Source organism: Pholis gunnellus (assembly GCF_910591455.1).
Source record: "Pholis gunnellus genome assembly, chromosome: 4".
Taxonomy (NCBI): domain Eukaryota; kingdom Metazoa; phylum Chordata; class Actinopteri; order Perciformes; family Pholidae; genus Pholis; species Pholis gunnellus.
This window is the reverse complement of record NC_136530.1, coordinates 3,510,583-3,534,074: the sequence shown is the minus strand read 5'-3', so window position 1 is coordinate 3,534,074 and position 23,492 is coordinate 3,510,583. Positions and strand designations below refer to the sequence as shown.

The 23,492-nt window shown below is 44.4% G+C and overlaps 1 protein-coding gene across 1 annotated transcript; it reads left to right on the top strand.

Moving 5' to 3' along the window:
- Positions 1-415: 415 nt before the first annotated feature.
- Positions 416-22,983, top strand: dnm3a (dynamin 3a). The gene is made up of 21 exons (XM_079157689.1): positions 416-970; positions 3,247-3,320; positions 3,694-3,843; positions 4,475-4,678; positions 4,869-4,967; positions 6,724-6,884; positions 6,983-7,125; positions 7,235-7,370; positions 7,760-7,827; positions 7,932-8,070; positions 8,157-8,243; positions 8,340-8,410; positions 8,500-8,560; positions 9,793-9,819; positions 10,393-10,506; positions 14,878-14,987; positions 19,087-19,198; positions 19,822-19,983; positions 20,671-20,894; positions 20,970-21,128; positions 22,420-22,983. The coding sequence occupies exons 1-21, from the start codon at positions 810-812 to the stop codon at positions 22,451-22,453; spliced, it is 2,496 nt and encodes an 831-aa protein (XP_079013815.1). The 5' UTR covers positions 416-809; the 3' UTR covers positions 22,454-22,983.
- The last annotated feature ends 509 nt before the right edge of the window (positions 22,984-23,492 follow it).

Here is a 23,492-nt window from a genome sequence, read left to right as displayed (position 1 = left end):
TAATGCGGTGCTTCTACAAAAAAGAAAATCCCCAGTGCTGTTAGATATTTGAACTTGCATTATCTCACCATTAAAAGTACCCTTCACTTTCTCTTTCCCTTGCTTCCTCGCTCCCTCCCCATTGCCAGAGAATGCAGCAGTGTTATTTACAGTAGATGGATCTTTCCTCTCTGGTTCCAGTTGCAGTGTTGCAGCCCCACCCACACGCTGGATGCGTGGGATTTTAAATAGCTTGTCGACTAGAAGGAATGAACGCCTCGCCATGGTGTCATGATGAAATCGGTGCACTTTCATAATTGGCTATGAAGTTTGTCCCTCTTCTGCATAAGGGGATTGCCGAGTTAAAATGTGCTGATTACCGCGCATGCGCGAAAAACTCGATTCCGTTAGCTGTCAAGAAGAGTAGAGCGTTTTCGTCTCTTCCTTGGACTGAAACTCAACGGATATCTTCTTAAATGTACCAAAAGTTTAACGGAAACGACACACTACGGACGTTCGGAGGTTTAAAACGATTAAAATGTCTTTAGCGAGCGTTTTTCGGAGGCTTGAAGAGGTCTGTGAGTACAAACTTGGACGCTTCTGTCGTTACAAGACGCACCAACGGTTACCCACCGCGAGCTCCTAACGCTACGGAGCTTTTTAAAAAAATAAGTTGGCAAACGTTCCTCGAGAAGAGTATTTAAATAGTTTATGTACATAACAGTATTGAAAATAGCTTAATGTGAGTCACTAATAACTATGGCAGTTACTCGCGTAGTCTAGAGCCTGAGTGAAACAGTTTTGAAAAGGACCCAGGTAGCAGGGTGGTGATGGGCAACCGCGGGATGGAGGATCTGATCCCGCTGGTCAACCGACTTCAAGATGCCCTGAGCGGCGTGCGGCAGAGCTGCAGCCTCCACCTGCCGCAGATAGCCGTGGTGGGCGGCCAGAGCGCAGGCAAGAGCTCGGTCCTGGAGAACTTCGTGGGCAGGTATGTGTGAGCCAACCGAAACACAATACAACTGTGGCTATCAACTTACACAACCCCTCAGGGGAACACCACCTAAATACAAACAAACAAAAAATTCCAATGTGTATACTTCCATGGCCTAGAAAAGTTAAATCAACATGTAAGAACATCTCTCTCAAAGCCAGAAACCAAAGAAGTAAGACTCAAACTTGTCTGGAGCTGCTGCCATAGACAATGAATGGGAGGCTAATTTTAATAGCCCAAATAATGTTTGCTTTGTTTTCTTTATACCCAAGTTGTTGCCCTAGCAGCAGAAAGTCAATGAAAAGGTCTATTGTAGTGTTATCAGTTATGAAACTGAAACATTTGGGTGCTCTCTGTGTCATCTACACTGAAATAACACCAAGTCATTGTCTATGGAGCTGTTCTAGATTTTACTACATTGTCAAGTAATATTAAGACATGCAACACAGGCTCATAAAACAACACATACGAAGCAAATAAATAAGGGATGATTATGATAAATAGCAACATGGACTAGAGACAAGATTATGTTGCATTGTTAGTCAATAAAAACATACATGTCAGAAGCACAAAACATAAAAGCATGCAGAGTATGTAAAACATATAAGTCAGTCTGACACAGCAGACAGACAGCAGACAGACAGACAGCAGACAGACAGACAGACAGGCTGAGGACACTAAGGTGCAGTTACCTTCTAGAAATGTTTACTGATTGAAAAGTAAGAAATCAGTTCACAGTTATAACTACATTATTACCTAATCCAAATAATAAACTTCTGCCAACTGTATTTTTCACAGACTGGAAATGAATTTGTCCAAATTATTCACTAAACATTGATGAAGCCATTAGTTAAACCCTTCGTTTTAAACAACCCCCGTAAACCACTGCATGTAAAGCAATGATAAGTCACTTAAGTCACCCAGATTGACTGAATGACTTGAAAGTGTAACCATGTTATTTGACTCGTCCTGGATCCATTATATCGGTGAAAATGTGATGCGTGATCTCTTAAGTTTGATAAGTTATGACTCATTAAAAGCTGAATTTTCTTATAATGACAAAAACAACAGCCATGGGCAACTGTGATGAACGGCAATTGCTGTAACCAGTTACAATGCAGCGCTGAAATCACTGTGTTCATACGTCACCGTCTCCACCCGGGTGCTTGAGCTGTTGAGTTGCTCATCTGATGTGGAGGATGCCGGAGGTGGCGGTGTCTGTATGACAGGAGCCAGTGCAGCACCTTATCTCACTGACAAGCTGTGGAGGTGTCGATGAAGGAGGGGGGGGGTAACATTGCTCCTGAAAAAGTAATGGAATCAGCATTATTTTAATTAACCTACTAGTCAAAGGCCTTTAAACAGTACAGACTAGTGGCGAATAACAGTCGTTTGGGTAAAGTTTAAAGGTAGGAATCTGCGATTGTAATCCAATGCAAATATTTCAAATTAAGCTAGTATCTCCTCCCAGCTGTCCATGTATGTGTTGCCCTGGCTCTGTGAATAGGAAACGTGCTAACGTTTTCAAGGAGCACTGACGGGAGGGGGTGTATTAGTTTGGGCGTTGAGTTCAAATATCAACAATCTTTAGCAGACCCCACCTTTTTTAAATTCAAGTGAGACAATTTGTTTTGTGGGGAGGAGACTTTCAGTATTTCCATCCTGTCAGTGAAGAATGCTGGTGAGTAATAGTGAGTTGTTCCCTAAAGGGGCCTAAAGTATTGTCCACAGAAGTCAAATGTGTGGCCTTGCCAGAAGCTATAGGAGCTATTAATGCTCGCTTTCCTGAGCGTGTTATGATATTTTAACACACGCCTCGGTTCTTTGTCTCCGCTGTGATTACGCTATGACACCCATTTTGTGCAGGACGGTGCCAGCTGCTTCATGGGACAGGATGCAGGAAAACAAACTTCCTGAATCTGATTTTGATAGGAAAGAGGAGGATATCTTCCTGTGTGTTCTGTTTCTTTATTGTTACTACTACATGTAGCTTTTAGTCTTTATATATCTGGTATATATAGCATGTGGTAAAGATTGTCCTTCGCCTTCCTGTTCAAGTTACTGATGTTTTGGATATTAAATAGCACAAGTACAGCTGACTGTTAGTACTCACAATGTCAGCTACACATTGTTTTAGTGTATTAGTCTGATCTGTGCATGTACAATATGTAAAGTAATTTAAATGTTGTGTGTCAAGCTTATGATTTAGGATGACAACAAATGCAGTGTGTGCGCGCACAGCCGTTCCCAATTCAGTCTTTGCTTCCCAACAGAGACTTCCTTCCCCGGGGTTCAGGAATTGTCACTCGCAGACCTTTAATCCTCCAGCTGCTCAGCGCTGACACAGGTAGGTAAGACGGGCATCGCTTAGTTGCTCATGCAGGCTGTGCAGTGTCATTCCTAAGCTGCCACCAGATGGCAGTATGATATTTTACAATTGCTGAGCCTGACCTGTGGGACAGTGATGGACTTACCATCCTAAAGTCAGAACTGTTTAATTATGAGGTTTTTTGGGAGAGAAGAAGTGTCCGGATGTATTTCATTCTTATTATGTACACACAATCTTAAATGGCTTTTAGAAACTTGCAAGAAGAGTACAATTAAAACCAAATAAAGTGGAGTTAATTAAATAGTATTTATTTATCATTCTGTATTATACTGTGCCATTGTGATCTTTTTTAACTGGTGAGTGTTCCCCGGTCCGTTGTGTGTCTTTCCAGAGTACGGTGAGTTTTCCCACTGTAAAGGGAAGAAGTTCACAGACTTTGATGAGATCCGCATAGAGATCGAGGCAGAGACGCACAGACTCACAGGATCCAACAAAGGCATCTCTCCCGTCCCCATCAGCCTGAGGATTTACTCACCACACGGTAACACAATGTCTGCTGGTGTGTTGTTCAATGCGACATATCCATTCAAGTGTATATATGACATAACAGGAAGGCAAATCAGGCACAACATCTAAGACCAACATGGAAAGAAATATTAAAAGGCTTTTACATGTTTCAACCGCTGTAGCTCTTCGTCGGGGCATTTAACAAACACACAAAACTGATGTGGCCACACTTATATGGTACAAACAACCAATGGGGAAACCACATGACCCAGAAAATGATTACAGAAAACATTAAGTCTATATGCTCATTAAGACCAGGATACTTTAACGCATCCAGTCGATTGATTTAAAAAGCTTGAAGTTAGGTCTCTGTATCCTGTTTCCCCTATTTAACCAACTTTTTAATGTGTTCAATGCTCTCTATGCGCAGTAAGGAATCATTAGCATTGTGACTCTCACTAATATTTATATTTATCAGCATAAATAACTTATATTTATGCTGAGCGCGGTGATCCCTGAGTTGTCTATGAGTACGGCCAATATAGAAGAATCCCTCGTCACATGGTGAAGACAGGCGGTTTATGACACGAGCACTCTTGCAGTTGATGAAATTAACATATTAACTATGTTTATGTATGTATTTGTACTCTTCTGCATGCGTGCAGTGCTGAACCTGACTCTCGTGGACCTGCCTGGCATCACCAAGGTGCCGATAGGCGACCAGCCGGCAGACATAGAGTACCAGATAAGAGACATGATCATGCAGTACATCTGTAAGGAGAACTGTCTCATCCTGGCTGTAACGCCAGCCAACACCGACCTGGCCAACTCTGATGCCCTCAAACTGGCCAAAGATGTTGACCCACAGGGTAAGCCGTGTGTGTGTGTGTGTTAGTGTGCGTGTGTTAGTGTGCGAGCGTTCTACACACTGATTGGGGATTCATTATCACTTTATTACAATGAGATTGCTGAAGGGGTTGTCATATATCAGTCATACTTCCACAGGTTATAATATCACATTTGGATAAGATTTCCTCTTTTTCTTCATCTTCTTTTCAGGCCAGCGCACAATCGGTGTGATCACTAAGCTGGACCTGATGGACGAGGGAACAAATGCCCGGAACATTCTAGAGAACAGGTTGCTTCCCCTACGCAGAGGTGTGCTGCCTGTGTGTGTGTGTGTGTGTGTGTTGATTCACCTTGCTGTAATGCTGTCACACACTGCGTCCAGTGGAGGCTTTGTGGAGACGACTGACATTACGATTCAGCAGCTCGGTCTCAATCAAGCTCTCAGTTCCTCGTTTTCCTATTTTCGTTTCTCTTTCGCTCTGTTTCACTCTTAATTTCTGTCTTCTTTGTTCACTACCTCTCTGTTGCCCGTGCACTTTGTATGACATCACAGTAGTACCATTGAGTGCGTGTGTGTGAGTGTGTGTGTGTGTGTGTGTGTGTGTGTGTGTGTGTGTGTGTGTGTGTGTGTGTGTGTGTGTGTGTGTGTGTGTGTGTGTGTGTGTGTGTGTGTGTGCGTGCGTGCGTGCGTGTGTGTGTGTGTGGACATTTGTTCTTCTGTGTATGTATACAAGAGATAAACAGAATCAGAATCACCTTTCATGGCCAAGTGTGCATGCACACACAAGGAATTTGGCTCTGCTTTTTTTCTCAATGTACTTACACAGAAACAGACTTAACAGCTAGGGACAAGGATAGATAGATAGACTGGACTGTTTTGTACACAAGTAGGGAACAAATAGGTATATATATAGATATAATTACAATAAAACAAATTACTATATACAAGCCAGATGTTTTCTAAGTTGTAAACAATACAAAAACAACAACATATACATATATAGATACACATGGACTGAATGAGTATGTACAGTATGTGCATGTAAAGATAACTATAGTTATCTTTACATGCGCATACTGTACATATATATATATATATACACGCAGAGTGTAGGATTCATAGACACAGAGATGATATCATTGGCTAGTGAAAGTATGTGTGTGTGAGTATGTGTGAGAGAGAGAGAGAGAGAGAGAGAGAGGCGTGGAGCTCCTGTGGGAGTGAGCGGACTGAGTAAAGCACCACCAGGTGCTGGCTCCTTCATGCTTCTCCTCCAGTGCTAATGCATTAGCTATGGAAGCCCACTGAAATAACTGCCCTGGTAGCAGCGTAGAGCTAAAGCATTAGATACGGAGCCTGGTGCTATTGCATCTATTACTGTACTAAACAGGGGATTTGGCCCGCTTCGAACCACATGCTCTGCTGTTGAACAAACGTATTCATTTCCTGCTCGTATGCCACAGTCCGAATGGAACGAATGAGTTCCCAAGGACACGTCGGAAAATGCAAGTTGAATCTGTCTCTCATCAGAGCTCTGATTGTTCCGTCCTCTTGTTGCACGTTGTCCTCCTTACAATGATCACATGCTCTTGTTTGACCTATCATAGTTTACGTTCAGGGCTGGGCAGAAGAAGCTACAGCTAAACATCTCCAAGGAAGTAAAACACACGCCAGGCTGCTGTTTGTGGATTCCTCATCTGCTTTTCACAACACAACATTTTAATAAAATAGCTCATTAATAGTTTGGGTTTAGATTTGAATAACGTCGGCCGGATCCTTGATTTATTAGCTATCAGATCTCAGATAGGGTTTGTGAATGGATGCATGTCAGGGGAACTGTTACTACAATAAATTCAGAATCAAAACACACTATCCAGGACCGTGACTGTGAGCAGCAAGATCCTGGTTGTAGAGCAGAGTCTGCTATCTGACCTGTTTAACAGACGAGTAGAGAGGAAGGCTAAAGCCATCTTATCCGGCACGCCCACCCACTATACTTTGCCTCCTGGCTCTTGGTTCAGATGTTAACATGTACAAGCACTCCTCTCACCTCCTCCTTCCTAGGTTACATCGGGGTGGTGAACCGCAGTCAGAAGGACATTGACGGGAAAAAGGATATTAAGGCAGCCCTGCTCGCAGAGAAGAACTTCTTCCTGTCCCATCTGGCCTACAAACACATGGCTGAGAGCACGGGCACCCCGTATTTACAAAGAACACTAAACCAGGTTAAAAAACACACACACGCACATACAGGTCTGTCAGGAAAACTGATTTTCTTAGACGATATATTGTCCCAGAAATAATTGCTATTGTTTGTTTGCAGCAACTGACAAACCACATCCGGGACACTCTGCCAGCCTTCCGTAGTCACCTGCAGAGCCAGCTCATGGACTTGAACAAAGAGGCTGAGGAGTTCAGACAGTACCGTCCTGATGACCCTGCACGCAGGACCAAGACGCTGCTCCAGTCAGTCAGCCAATCACTCTGGAATGCGCCTGTGTGTGCCCACTTGTTTGTCTTTTAGATTATTTTATACATCAGTGTTTCTCCTCCTCCGTGTGCTTCTGTCTCTCAGGTCGGTTCAGCGCTTGGCCGTCGACTTTGAGAAGCTAATCGAGGGCTCGGGCAACAAAGTAGACACAGTGAACCTGTCGGGAGGGGCTAGGATCAACCGAATCTTCCATGAGCGCTTCCCCTATGAACTGGTCAAGGTGTGTGGGAGATTCTGAGAAGCATTTTTGTTAGTCTTGGTGCATATATATATTCCATACTGTATGTGCATTAATAACTGTGATACTTAACTGTTAGTCTATTAAAGGCAGGGTTTGTAATCTTCTTAAAAAACATTTTTGATATGTTTGTTGAAACTCTCATTACACCCTGACAGCAATCAATGAATCGAATGCTCTAACAAAAAAAATAACTTTTGGAGCTAGTGCTGCTCGCTACTTCCCTTGGAAAAGAGTTAGCAACACTGGGCTGGGTTTTTCGTTTGGATGATTTTTAAAACCATCATACTCTTTCTCAAGATTTCCAACCCTGCCTTTAACCTCAGCCAAGTGCTCAACTCTGACTGACAGTGTGCTGTGTTTGTCTTCAGCTCGAGTCCGACGAGAGGAAGCTGCGACGGGAGATCAACTACGCCATCAGAAACATCCACGGTGTCAGGTGCAGTATAGTGGCAAATGCTTTCACGTCATTTATAAGTTTCTGTTCCCTGCAGCCAACCTCATTTTACTTCCTTCTCTCCATCTGCCTCTCCTTCCCTGTAGGACAGGTCTGTTCACTCCTGACATGGCCTTTGAAGCCATAGTGAAGAAACAGATATCAATGCTACAGGAACCGTGTGTTCAATTTGTCGACATGGTCAGCCAAGAACTCATCATCACTGTGTACCAGTGTATCAGCGAGGTATAACCGTGTGTGTGTGTGTGTGTGTGTGTGTGTGTGTGTGTAACTGTCTTGTATCTAACTGCTGGTCTGTTGTCCCTCTGTAGCTCAGTTCTTTTCCCAAACTGCAAGATGAGACGAAGAGAATTGTAACCACTGAAATACAGGAGCAGGAGAGTAGATGCAAGGATCAGGTCATTCACCCTCAGCTGGACATTACATTCACTAATCACTTTCAGATAACTCTACTGGAATACTAAGTTGTGTGTGTTCTGTCTGCGTTTGTTCAGGTCTTGTTGCTCATTGACATGCAGCTTGCCTACATAAATACCAAACATGAAGATTTCATCGGCTTCACTAAGTGAGTAAACTCATCGGTTTTAAACTATTAACTGTACATTCTAACAAGCCAACAGAGGTAATGACAGGAGCTCCTCCTCTCTCTCTCAGCGCCCAGCAGACGTGCAAGCAAAGCAATAAGAAGACTGTTGCAGTGATGGCAGGAAACCATGTAAGACATTCATTCATATCTATATACAATATACATTTACAGTTTAGGTTTATATATGTTTGTATAAAAGGTCCAGACCGAAGCAAACAGCAGGAAAATTCCCTTTTACAGTATTTTAATCATTGGTCCATCACTTTGTTTAGAGTGGAATATCCCAACGATTATTTAGATTGCCATCAGATTAAAAAAGTAAAATAAAAACTCTCAAGATCAGAATTACTCATCCACAGTAGTCTCATCATGAGTTTTAAAGAAACAATAAGTAGGATTTTTGTAAAAAAGTACAAAACTAATCCCTCTGAATCTTCACTTTTGACCCACCAGAAGTGTGTTGTGGTGTCTGTATCTACAGAGACCCTGACCTCTACCTGTATTTTTGCTTTTGTTTTCATTTTGCTGAGCTCGGAACGTTTTTGGGCATCAACCTCTATAATAACATAGCAACCAGGTGCCAGATCGTAAAGCACGCAACCAATAGGAAGCTACAAAAATGGCGGACACGTTGCCGGATAACACACACATCAATTCAGCAGGAAAATTAATCCAGAAACATCATATATAATAGTAAAACACTGACTGGGAACATTTTACTGCACAATGAGTACTTAAACGTTTCATTCTTGACGTACATGTTGCTGATAATACTTGTACTTCGTTAAGGTTTTGAATGCAGGACTTTTACTTGTAGTGGAGTATTTTCACAGTGTGGTGTTAAATGATCTGAATACCTTTTCCACCACTGATCGTAATGTCCCCGTCCCCCCAATGTGTTACTCATTAATCAGCATTAATAAGAATTCATAGCCGCAGATAAATGAGGTATTTTGTGATTTTCCTGGAGTTGATCTTGGCTTCTCACGGGAATGCAGTCGAGCAGAGATGGAAGGCGTCTCGATCTGTTATGATTAATACGTAACATGATATTTATGTGACATATTTATTAGCAGGGCTAATTAAAAACACGAGTCCAGTGAGTGTGATTGGGTTTAGTCAGGAACCTTCATGTGTGATGATGAGATTTGTTGAACAGCAGCACATTTTAACCACAGCTAAAGAAATAAACAATGTTGTCAGTTCTTTACACAATCTGTCATGTCACTGTCATAGTAGTTAACTATTAAATCATCAGTATCAGTGTCATCCCCCCAAAAAAGTACGTAATATTCCTCTACAAAACAAGACATTAACGCTTACATCTCACTTTTGCTCCCTCGTCTCCTGTTTCTCTCCAGGGTGTGGCCCCTCCTTCAAGACTAATAGTAGGAGACCACTCTCTTTAAGCTCACTCACTCTCTGCTGCCTCTACTGGAAATACTTCCTGTGCACGATTCAAGCTCAAGTGTTGTGAGTCGGCTTGCAAACACGCACACTGGCAAATGGCTTCTTGTAACTTTGTCAATCTTTTATTTTATCATCTGCACCTTCAAACTCTTTTCAGTGACAGTGTTCTCTCTCTCTCCGTCTCTACCGAATCGTCTTTACCTTCTGCCGTCCCACCGCTGTCATTTTCTTGGTATCTTTATGTCGTCTCACTCTTCCTGTTGCTTTTATTCTTCACACATCTTTCTTCCAGCCTCCCACATTGTGTCTTTACCTCCAAATGTGTTTAGTTACTTTTTTGTTTCTGTCCTTATGTTGTGTGTATCTTGTCATGTATCTCACAAATCTTATTTTTTTCCTACAGTGTCAAGTGTCTTTCTTTTCATCAGCAAGAGTCCACTCTTATTGTGTGGCCTTTATTTTTTCTACCTTGCTAATCTAATTTTCCTTCAAACTGTCCTCTGAATGCTTTCGATGACATCTGAGCTCCTTACCCTCGTTTTGTCTTGCAGGTCATACGTAAGGGCTGGCTGACCATCAGCAACATCGGTATCATGAAAGGTGGAGCCAAGGAATACTGGTTCATCCTCAGTGCAGAGAGCCTGTCCTGGTTCAGGGACGACGAGGTGAGGCGTTCATGCTCTCACTCAAGACATTTAAAGTCAAAACACAGCAGCACTCTGTTTATTAAAACACAAGTTTATTCACACAGATCTCAGTTTGACACAGCACGTTAATTGGGAGGTTGAGAGATAATCGAGTAGAAGGGGAAATCCCTCTCATCTGGTGATATTGTTGCCACAGCTTCATTGAAGTAAATGGTGGAGCCAGCTCAGCTCTGTTTCTGGTGTCTGTGGGGCTGCCATCTGTCTGCCTGTCTGTGCCTGCTGTACAGGAGCAGAAGGTCTGCACAGCAAGTGTAGACAGGCAGACACACCACAACAGTCTCATCCTGTCACAGTCCATATCCCGGGACGAAGGGAGGGCAGAGTGCAGGAAGTGAGGTCAGAAGAAGGTGAACACATCGCAGCGCTCGTTCATGGATATATAAACCTGTAAACACTCACATCTGGATGAAAACAACGTTGCTGTTGTGGAGGAACTAGAGTTGCGTGTTGTTTCCCAGACATAACTGAGTGGTTGATGGAACGCTTTTACAGATAAGTTAGTGTTCTTGGTAACCGTCGTGCTTTGGGTCAAACTAGACGCTTTTTGACAAATGACACCAATAACTCAAAGAGCATCTTAAACCCGGTTTCTCTGTCCAACAGTTTTCTTTGCTTTCCCCTGCTGACACCTGGACCGGCTCCGTTTCCCCATTCATTCCTCTGACCCCCCACCCCCCCACCCCCCCTTCTCCACATTCGTCCCGCTCTGCCTTCCCTCTTCCCCTCACTCCCCCTTTTCTTCCTCCTCTGGGAGTTCAGGCATTTGGAGCGGCTCACTCTGACACAGCTGGAGCTGCCCCAAGCCAAACTAAGACTCACACACGCGCACACACAGTGGACAGACTTGTATATACAGTATACAGTACACATGCAGAGTCTGATGTAAACAAAGTGGCATGCAAATAGTGGAGAAAATATACACTAACTCAGACAGACACACGGTCACTTTTCAGATAAACACTGGGTCTCTTGAAAACAGTGTTCCTAGCCCCAGGCATGCATATTGTACACACACACACACACACACACACATAGTGTTATAGGTTTCCTCTCGCTGTCATCTCCTGGTGATCAAATCAACTCACGCATACACACAGACTGAGGACATCTGCTGCAAATAATACAAAGGAGAATATCTGTTGAATACATCAGAGAAACAACCGTTGGCTGTGTGTAGATTCGTGCAGACGCGCATGTGTCACTACGCGGACTGAAGCTAATTTGAAAAGCTCTAAACTTTAAAAAATGTATTTTGGTTCAGCTGGACCGGTCTGTGTTTAAGCCCTGCGCCTCCTCACTACGTTGGGAGGTTTTATCGGCTGTGTTTGGGAAGGCCTGAGTGCAAAACCAGTCACCCATATTATCACAGTAGATCGTATCGTCAGCCTTTTCCACATTGCATCTGTGCGACCTGCAGCCAAACTTCTGCTTCTTCTCTCTTGCAGTTCTCTCTCTCTCTCTCTCTCTCTCTCTCTCTCTCTCTCTCTCTCTCTCTCTCTCTCCCCCCCCCCCCGCCCACACTACCTTCCACAGACATTTATTTTTTCTTTGACTACTGCCCCCCCCCCTCCCCCCTCCTTTATTTTCTCTTTCTTTACCTCTGTTGCCTTTTCCTCCTCCTTTCTCCCCCCCCCCCCTCTCTCTCTCCCCCTCTCTGTGGTTGGCAGTCTCCCTGGGACTGTGCACATTCCTGGCTGGAAAATCTGAAGCTTTGTCCAAACACCAGCTTCCAAGATCTGCCCAGAGAAGTCCCACATGGCTGTTTCTACACTGCAGACCTCCCCCTTTGACTCCCCCCCCCCTCCCACACTCCTCTCAACTCCTCCACAGTCTCCCCCCCCCCCCCCCTTCCCTCACCCTCAACCTCCCCTCTCCATCCCTGCTGATTGCGTCTGGACACTTTTAACGTCTTTAAGGCCTTGCGGTACATCTCCTCTCTGAGTATCTAAACAGTTGTACCCTGAGAGAGCAGCACAGTAGTTCACAGTTTAATCTCCACAGCACACTGACCAGACATGCATTCCTTCACCCCCCCGACTGCCAGGGCTCCACCAGGGAGTCTGAAGAAAAACAGACGGCTCATGCATATACACTTAATCTACACGCTCCCCTCTTTGTGTAGGTGTGCGTGTGTGTGTGTGTGTGAGAGGCCCGTTCCATATCTCAAATCCATTAGTCTACAGGATGAGGAGACACAGCAGCTCTGATGTATGATACTTCATGACCGCCCTGACACCAATATGACACACACACACACACACACACACATGCATATACGAAGCAGTGCCATGATGTCTGTGAGCACAGGGGTTATCGTACTGTCACACAGATGCACATGCAGAAACTTAAAATACCCAGTGAGAGGCACCCTGAAAAAAAGAATCGGTTAGTTTCGAGCTTCTCTACAATGAATGTGTGTAGAAGACTTTTCTTAAATGCGATGCATGTAAACTTCTGTAGTTATCGCCCGCCGCTAACAAATGTGACAAATCATTACGCTTGACCTAATATAGAGTTAATGGCAGCAGTTTGAACAGTGGATAGCTGGTGACAGTGAATGCATCAGAGTATTAGAGCCTAGATTTGTCGCGGCGTAGAGTACATGCAGGTTTGTCCGTCGAGTCTCGCCGCTGAAGCACTTCCTTGCACAGTCTAACCAATGTGCAGACTACTGTACACCAGTAAGATCCTGAACAGGTAGTCTGAACACTGGGATGACGGAGCAGGACCCTTTCTCACTTTCTCTTCGGCCTCCCCCCTTTTCCCGCCAACAGTCCTGCAAGTGGCGGAGGGGGGAATCGGGGGGGGAAAAAAAGATTTCCTCTGTTATATTTTCTTGTTTCTTATCCTGTGTCGGTGCAGGAGTCGCCAAGGCGAAGGGTCTCACACACATATCAGACATCCACTCCTTACGGGTGTCCTTCCTCCGGAGATGTGCGTGTGTCTCGGGTCGGGCGTCCGCGGGGCTGCGTCCCGGCGTAGTATCCAGTCTTGACGTGGCACATTCACTCATTCAGCTCGGGATCTGCCCGTCCACTCAGGGAAGGCGTGAGGAAATGCGGGGAGTGAGAGAACGAGAGAGAGAGAGAGAGAGTTAGGGAGGAACTTAGTAGCCATATATGGGTTGATGGGACCCATGGGGAATCAACTTTGGAATGGTCTGCAGTTTCTCCCCTCTTCTCCTGCACACTCTGTCCTGCTGTCTATGTTCCTCAACCCCTTCCTCTTCTACTCTCGCAAAAAAGAAATTCAAATCCCTCTATCCACCTCTATCCCTCCTCTTCCTCTCTTCATCATCTCTACTTTCTATTTCTACCCCATCAGAGAACCCTATACTCTCTCCAGTCTCCTCCCCCCCCCCCCCCCCCTCTGTCCAAAGCGATCCCAGATGTTGCTGTATGAGCGCCAATCCCGTCCAGTCACATTTTTTTTCAGCCTCTGTTACAGGAAGTGGGCCCCTTTTGGAGAAAAAAAAGGAAAGAGCAACGAAGGAAGAGAGTCGCAGGGTTCAGGGGAGCACTGAGAGAGGGAAGGACCGAAATGTACCACCAGCACACATCGCATCCCGTACATCATGCGTGCACATGCTCAGATGCAAAAAAAATGTGTGGAGACCCTGTTTAGCAGGCGTGCTTTAGTTCACACTTCTACGGACGTCACATTTCTATTTCATACCCTCTTTACCTCCCCTATGGGTGCTCCTCTGACCAGCCTCTCTGGAAGCCCCCCTGCTCAAAGGTTAGAAAGAGGGAGCAGGCCGAGGAAGAGAGATGAAGGGGGAAGGGCTTCACTTTAGGAGAAATGTTGTGTTAGAGCTAGAGTCTGAGTAATGACTTTCACATGTGGGCCCGGCCTCTCTCCCTCCCTCCTTCACTTCTCCGTACCCTGCCTCCATACTGTCTGGTTCTCCTCACGCGGGCCGCTCCACTCCTCCAACTGTTCCCTGTCATTCATAAGTCCCCGCGGTGTTGACAGACTATAGACTTCTGGTACCCCCCCCCCCCCCCCTCTCCCCCTCTTATGCTAGTTAGCGGGCCGCTAATGGGAGTCATTCTGACAGGCAGACACTTCATCTGAGATGAACTCAGGTGCTCTGCTAGCATCTCCCGTTCACTTCTCCTTCTGCAGTTCAAGCCCCGGTCTTTCCTCTCTAGAGGCAGGCTGAAAAATATTTACTACCAGACATACAACTATTTCAGCTGAATCCCCCCACGACTGAACTGTCTTCATTCTCTGTTGTTTTTTCTGCTATCAACACCTGTGTTGCCTCGCTATGATGTCATATTTCACCCCGCATACCTCTGTCAAACCGTGTTCTGTCTCTTCCAGGAGAAGGAGAAGAAATACATGCTTCCCCTGGACAACCTAAAGCTCAGAGATGTGGAGAAGGGCTTCATGTCCAGCAAATTTGTCTTTGCTATCTACAACACAGAGTTAAGGTTTGTGTGTGTGTGTGCGTGTGTGTGTGTGTGTGTGTGTGCGCACTGACTCAGAAAAGAGGAGTTCTGTTCTTGTCACCTGAAGTGTTAGTGATGTTTTTAGAAGGGTGGACATGTCGGAGGAGGAAAGGGAGGAGATGTCGGAGCGGCGTTTTGCCCCGTCTTTGACCTCTTCCATTCAACTTTGCCACCAGGGCTGAAGGGATATCCAGCGGGCACTGCAGCGGGTGTAGTTTCTAGTGTATGCCAGGCTGTTGCAAGGTTTATGTGTGTGTTTAACAGATTGAGAAAGACAGAGAGAGACAAAGAGGGAGCATAAGAGAAAAGATAGAGAGAGAGAGAGAGCGAGAGAGAGAGGGTGTTTAGGAGCTGGAGCTGACTCAAAGCCCGGCTGATTGTACCAGAGCATGTGGGCTTTGTTTATAATTCTGTGCTATGCTGCATTCGGACACACAGACTGGATTTGTGTGTGTGTGTGTACGTGTACGTGCCTTTGCCAATGTGTGTGTGTGTGTGTGTGTGTGTGTGTGTAGACCACAACATACCGACGGCAGGCTCATTAAGCAGCTAATCAAAGCCAGAGAGCTTGGATCAGAGATGAGGCTGCTCTTGTTTGGAAAGAATTGCTCGACTCACCACAAAAAGGAGGGAGAAAAGAAGAATTGGAAGGGTTGAGAGGAGAAAGAAAGCAGGAAAGAGAGAGAAAAAGAGAGAGAGGGAGAGAGAGAATATCAGAGCCATCGGCCAGGAATGTGTCAAAGTCTGTCCTATGGCGCCCCCCTTTTCCTGCGCCCTCACTCTCTCTGTTTCTCTTTCTGTATTTGTGTCTGTGTGTGTGTGTGTGTGTGTGTGTCTGTGTGTGTCTGTGTGTGTGTGTGTGTGTCTGTGTGTGTGTGTGTGTGTGTGGCAGACATTGCAGTGGTTTTGTCCCTGTCTGACAGTAATCAAAAACCTCAGGAAACTCTTTAAATCTAAAGCAGTCAAGGATCTGTGCAGAAATTCCTCAAGATGAGTGAAAAAGCTCACGCCGGCTACGAGCTGAGGAGAGGACAGCGAAGTGAGCGATAAATCAGCGCAGAGAACCTTTTTAATGTGCGCTCGCTGGTGTAAACGAATGTCAGCGTCCTGATCTTAGTGTAATAGCACTCTAGTATTGTCATTTTTGGCCTTGTTCCCCCGTCTGTTAGCCACCACGCCCTGACTTATTAGCCCAGCCATAAGCTCACAGACTTGATCTTTCTGTATCTCTCTCTCTCTCTCTTTCTACTGCTGCAGTTTTATCCTCTTTCCAGTTCTGCTGTCTCTCTCATTCTCACACACACAAAAGGTTTCACATATTTGAGGTTAATTGCTATGTGTTCTGAATGTGAGAAGGGAACAACAAAAGGGGGAAAGAAACAACCGAGTGATTAAAGAAACATGTTTAACAGATGGGCCGCAGGCTGCTCCAGATCCTTTGACAGTTTCTTACTTTGCTGTGTTGCCGCCAAAGCACGGAGGGAGACGGAGTGAAGAAGGGAAAGATGGAGGGCAAAGAATGTAACATTGAGGAAATAGATGATGGAGATAAGGGGATAAGATGCAGGTGGGAAGGTCATGTCAAGCACAGTGGTTGAAACTGTGTGTGAATGCGTGTGTCTCTCTGTCCTCAACATTTGTCAGTGAGTCGTTCTCTCTTTACATTCTTTTGGATTGTATATTGTATTTTCCATTTAAAGGATCGTACCACATTTTGGGAAGACTGACCCAACCTGTTATACCCTTGTATTGTTTTTACAGAGAAGTATTCACAAAAGCATGCACATCGAGATGATGGATGCTTGGCGCTGGACAGAAAAGCATGTGAAAGACTGAAAACCACACTCTAGATAATGCTCGCATGAACATTTAATTGATTATCAACGGTGACGTTTTGGGTGTCTCGCTCTTCTTCAAACAAGTACTGCAATACAGAGACCCACCTATAAATACCTACTAGTCCAGATCACCATACTAGATACAATATAGAATATAAATACATCATCACAAAATATGCAAATACACATCTGTGTTCTTAAAGAGACGTAAACAGGAAGTAGAACATTAGATCAATAAGACGCCTGAACCATCCAGAGAGGACAGAAGTAAAAGTACAACAGTACCTCATTATATCATAGTACATCTGAGCTGTTTGTGTATTTGTACACTGTTGGTACTTCAATGTGTAACAAAACTTCATATTCTGTCAAATAAACGTAAAAATCTGCAGAAGAACAAGAAAGTATTTAATTTAAACATAAAAATGGAAATACTCAATCAACTAATCAAACTAAAGTGCGTATTGAACATTGTCACTGTGTGACTGTATATACAAAAACCAAAATGCATAGTGAAAATACACAAAAATATACACAAGCTTTGTTCAATGCTACAACTTAAATATCACCAGACTAAAGCAACAAGTATAGAACATCATAATGTCATGTGAATATTAGAACAAAATAAAAACTGGATGTAGTGAAGCTAATTTAGAGCCGCTTCTGCTGATTTATAAAGGTAATAAACTATACCACAGCAATAGAGACAGAAAAGAAAATTAAATTAAATACCTTTTTTTTCAATATGTGGCTCCCAACACAGGGGGGACTCTGCTGGGGCCCTTTTACACACAACCAAGTGACCTGTGTTCCCGCGGTATCAAGTCAAGAAGCAGGAATGGGACTCCGGTCAGCCAGCGCTTTAAATAAGCCGCGTCTACATTAGACCAGGCTGGGAAAATTGTCCTGCTAATAATTTTAACAATATGTTGCATGAAAGCTCTGACAAATCGTTTTATAAAATCACCGTCGTTGGCAAACTTGTGGGCCTGTGAAGCCCTTTGAGATGACGTACTGTGATTCAAAGCTACATAGTTGCAACCGTGAGCATTAGAGTTAGCAGAAGGCTAAATTATTAGCAACGTTTTCTCTCCATCTCTAAAACACTTCCTCGATATTGACACATTATTATTTTCTCTTTTTGAGAAGCAACTTTTTTCCCAACGTTGAATCAGGGTTTCACAGTCTGAAGGGACGTGCAAACGTATCTTCATTTGTAGAACAGTTAATAGGAACGCTCTCTCTCTGAAGCGACCTGTGATTAGCTAAAGTCTCTCAGACCCCTTCAACAACAATTTGCTGAAATGTTATCGTAGAAACTGCCTACTCCAGCTTTATTTGTTACTTTTATGCAAACACAAGAAAACTGTACGAATAAAATCTTGTCAATGAGCAAATATGAGTTGAGTTCACATGTTGCACACAAAGCAACCTTGTTCCAATAACAGTTGACTTGTGTTCAAAGTGGGTCAAGAGTGAAGAAGGGGGATTTAAAATCATCCATGTGGTCTCGGTTCCACTTTTTAGCTCTGACGTCTTCTTTTCACTGATAAAAGGTGATTGGCATCATCTCAAACAGCTCACAAGATTGATGATAATTAAGTTTTTATCACCACTAGGGACTACTTTCCTCTCTTCTCTTTAAGACGTGGAGCAACACTTGTTTGGTTTCACCTGGAAGTGAACATGTTCAGAAAGAGGAGACGGCGGATAGCTGAGAATGACGTTGTTGCTCGGCTGAAACTGTCCCACGCATTGTGACTAAAGTCTCCATCATCTCCTCTGAGTTTATGAGAGAAACCAGTAATTACATGTCATTACTGAAAGGTCAGGGTTCTTTTGTTGTATTCAACCTGTGGATGATTTCAGTATGTATGTTCTCAATGGGGCAGTCTCCCCACAACTTTATTTGTTTAAGGGATGTACAGTTGTGAGACTGCACACTATGCTCTACATACTCAATATGTGTACTATCGGTTAATGTACTTTTGTGCGAGTTGGCATTGCATTATGGGATATTAATGCCGACGTAGTGTCCATATGACAATATTTCACTAGAAATAGTATGCAATTTGCGTCCTATTGGCACACTAAGGTTTCGGACGTACTAAAAACAATCTCACATACTGTTATAGAGAAATACATGTTGGAATGTCATTTTTGGACGCAACATCTGTATTGTGGAAAGAGTGTTTTTACTGTCCGGAAAAGACATCTGACAATGTTTTGCACTGATTTTGCAGGAACGTGTATAAGGACTACAAGTGCCTGGAGTTGGCCTGTTGCTCTCAGGAGGAGTTGGACAGCTGGAAGTCGTCTCTGCTGCAGGCCGGAGTCTACCCAGAGAAAGTCACCGTTCGTACTCCGACCCGCTTATTCAACCCGATTAGACCCCACCCCCGACCGTAGCTGTGGGGGGAGCTGCACCTGTCTGCTCCTTACCTTTCTGCGTTGAATGCGCTCACTGACTCTGCTAACACTTAAAACGCTGACCATAACCCCTCACCCTTCTCTCCGTGTTCCCCCTTCTCCTCCCCTGCCAAAGCGAGAGAGAGAAAAAAAAAGCCAGTCCCCCACCCCTTCCATCTCGCTCTGTCGTTGGCTCCTCAGCACAGCATTCTTGGCCCATGATGTCACTACAACATGTGTGTGTGTGTGTGTGTGTTCTCGTCTGTTTCTAATCAGCAGTTCCTCGTCCCTCACCCGCTCCCCCCTTCTCTTTCTTCTGCCCACCTCCCATCTCTTGTGTTCCCTCTATTCTGCTCTCTCTGTTCCTTCCACGGTGGCTCTTCACTTCTTCTCGTCGCAAGCATGCGGATAACGAGATATCGAAAATACACACGAGAACGTATTGAACGTGAAATGACCGGCTGTGTTACCTCACTGCAGTGCGTTTCACTGTTAAAACAAAATGGACAATCAGAACAGAGTATGTCGCAATCACTCCCCAACTCCCATCTGGTCCGTGTGTCACCCAGGTGGACGGGCGGGGAAACGGAGCTCCTGAGAACTTCAGTGACCCTCAGCTGGAGCGTCAGGTGGAAACCATTCGCAGCCTGGTGGACTCCTACATGAGCATCATCTATAAGACCTTCAAGGACTTGATGCCAAAGACCGTCATGCACCTCATGATCAACAGCGTAGGACATTCACACCAGACTCTTCACTTTTTAAATCATTTCCCCTTTCTTTCATCCCGCCCACAGCCCAGCAAAACCTGCTAAAACGTTTTTGAAGTGGCTTTGTTTGGCGTTAATCTTCCTCATAACTTGGCCTTTAGAATCCGTATTTCTTTGTCGATCATACAAGTCGTCACCATTTGAAATACTATTTGCATATTCCAACAATTTGGAAAAGTCCCTTTTAAAGGTACAGTTCACCCCAAAATCCGAAATACATATTTTTCATTTACCTGTAGTGCGGTTTATCGATCCACAGCTGTGAGCAGTTTTATGTTGTAACTATTTTCTTTCAATCATCTACATGAAACTGCTCAGAACGAGGTCTGTGGATTATCTTGAGTAACCGGGTCAGGACTTCTGGAAGGAGACGTTGCTGTTGAGTTTTTACAAATGTACTTTTTGACGAGTCAGTTTCATATAATGTAATTATATTGGAGAGGAAAAAATGATCTCCATAACAAACCCCAAAACAATCTAGAATGATAAACACCACGACGAGTAAGAGGGAAAATGCGTAATTTAGATTTTGGGGGGAACTGTCCCTTTAAGAATTTCGGGCCATAATCTCCCAAATCGGAGTAAACTATCAGTTTACAAAGTGTAACATTTTGACTTGTGGCAGCTGTTAATAATCCCCCTCTGTAGGTGAAGGAGTTCATTAGCTCCGAGCTGCTGGCCCAGCTCTACGCTCTGGGAGAATGCTCGGCGCTGATGGATGAGTCACCGGAGCAGCAGCGGCACCGGGAGGAGGTGCTCCGCCAGCACGCCGCCCTGAAGGAGGCGCTCGCCGTCGTCGGGAAGTTCTCCACCTCCACCTGCACCACCCCTCTGCCTCCACCCGTGGACTCCTCCTGGATACAGGCCTCCAGGTAGTTGATCTACATGCGGTAAACAAAGCTGTGCTTCCTGTCGCCTGTCACTGAACGCTCTCTTCTCCACCCCAGCCCGACGCTCCCTAAAAACTCTGTGACCAAGCCGGTAGTGTCCCGTAGCCACACCCCGTCTGTCCGCCGGGTGCCCGCTCCTCACACCGTCACCCCGAGCGCCGACGGCCTTCGGCAGCGTGCCGGCCAGCCCAGCCGGGCTCCACCTAGTGTGCCAAGGTGACTCAGAAACCACAGTACTGCAGGCCCAGAAACCAGACCGGTTACATTAAGATGACCTCCCATCTGTCACTCAAACATGCACTGGCATATATGCATACACACTCACACTCACACACACACACACACACACACAATCAACCCGCGTGCTTCGGGGGCAGAGGGAGTTGTTATTTGAGCTGGGTGGGGGTCTGCTGGAAAAATGTGTTTCTCATATTCTCTTTCCCATCAGTAGACAGGACTTCTCTCTGTGCAGCTTTCTACCGGAGCCAGAGACAACAGGCTGAGCGCTCTATCAAGTTTTCATCTTTCTCTCCGTCCTTCATCCCCCCCTCCTCTTATTCCCTCCTTCTAGCATGCATTTTGTTTTATTGCCCTCCCCAGTTTCCCTCATGCAGTAACCGTTATTTTCCCTCTCTCCCCCCACAATTCTTTTTCTTGTACATTTCTTCACTTCTCCTCTTTCACTGGTTCCTCCCCTGCTTTTGGCCGCTCTCTCCTTCTTCTCTCCGCCTCATTTCCTCTGTGCTCTCCGATGGTTCTTTAGGTTCTTTCCCGCATGGTCTCCCTCTTTCCGTTCCTGACTCATTCCATCCAACGTCATGCCTCTTTTTCTCACTCAATCACTCTCTCCCCTATAGATATACAGTACGTGGGGCATGAGCTTACTTCTATACATTTATTTATTTTTTCTCCCCCATATTTATTAAAATTATTGTAAAGTGTGCTGACACTACAGGTCATCCATTGTGCAACAATCCAAATGTGTGACATAATGGCAAAATCCCAAAAATATGTAGGCTACATGGAAACTTGTAACGCAGTGCTCCAACATTTGGAAAAGCTCCCTGCTAAATTGTACATCTCTCCATCTTTCTAACCAACTGCTATATTATAGTAATCTCTAATAACCATTATTTCCTCGCCCTTATTCCCCATTTTTATCCTCTGCCAAACCCTCATGATTCTCCATGTTTTACATGGCATGTAACTGTTTTTGCAAGTTTTCACATCATTTTCATGACAAGCCTCTAATCCCGGGGTCATGATAGGTTACACCCATAGAAATATATTTTATTTCTGTGTGTACACCATCGGCCTCAAAGCTGTTCACTGAAGGGCCAACACAAGTTTGCAGCTGCAGTGGAGACGTACAGTTAGCCTGTTTTTTTATTAATTTAGTGATGAAATGGGCATATGAAGCTGATGTGCTCCTATTGTTATGCTATTGTTCTGTTAATATGATATTATACTGAACCATTGAATCTTTGATGTGACCTTCTCTCTCCAGGAGGCATCCTCCAGCTATCCCAAACGGGAAATAACGGTCCTCTCTGCTCTGAACTCCATTACCCATCAACCCCAGTGATCCTTTCAGCTGCCGCTCACTGCTGCCCAGAGACACCCATGACCTGTGTGATGTGTAATCCAGCTGAAGCACTACGCTGGGCTCCTTTGCTCCTTCCTCTGGGAGCTGCCGGCTGCCAAATCCACTGAGCCTTGAGTCTGTTTTGTACATAATATCATCGGCCATAAAAGCCGGAATGTGCTCGACTGTCTGCCGACTTTCTTCAAGTGCCTGAACTTTGTGTAAATAGAAATATCCATTTTGAGTTATTCTGCTAAAAGAGAATACACATGCACTATTTTATGAATAAACAGGTTATATTTTTTAACTTGTTCAAGTTTTCTGTGTACATCCGCAGTTTGCTAACTAAGATCCAAGAACATTTAAGGGCCCTTGTGGTGTTGTCCCAGCAAAAATCATGATAGCTCAATCTCAGTTATGTCACAATTAAACTTAGCTTGACTAGAATTTAGCAGATGATGTTTAACAGGAATTATCAGATGTTATCGCTGCTCCAACTGTAGCCTCAGTTACATGTTGGGTTATTTTAACTATGTATAGATATCTAGATTTGGAAGTTCGATTAATACATAAAATTATTATTACATTGTCATTCTTTTTTTATTTACAGGTGTAACATTGAAGTTAAGCTATTGCTTAATTTAAATGAAGATCTCTCTTTCTCTCTTTCTCTCTCAGAAATATTTTGGGATCCTTGGTGTATATGGACCACTGTTGGTTATGCCATAAATAAAACATGATCTAAATAAACAGAAAAAAACAACATATTTAAAAATATAATTTGCAATGATTTGTTGGTTAAGTATCTAAAATATATAATATATGATTTAAAATATAATTTGCAACCGTGCAGTCGGTGACGCGCCTTCACCACGACGCACTTCCCCCTCGCACGTGGAGGCCGCACACTTTCGGGCGGCTCGACTGAACCGGATGTTGAAGTCGAGCTTCATCTCCCGCTTAATGGCGCCACCGCAGCGTTTAAAAACCACCGC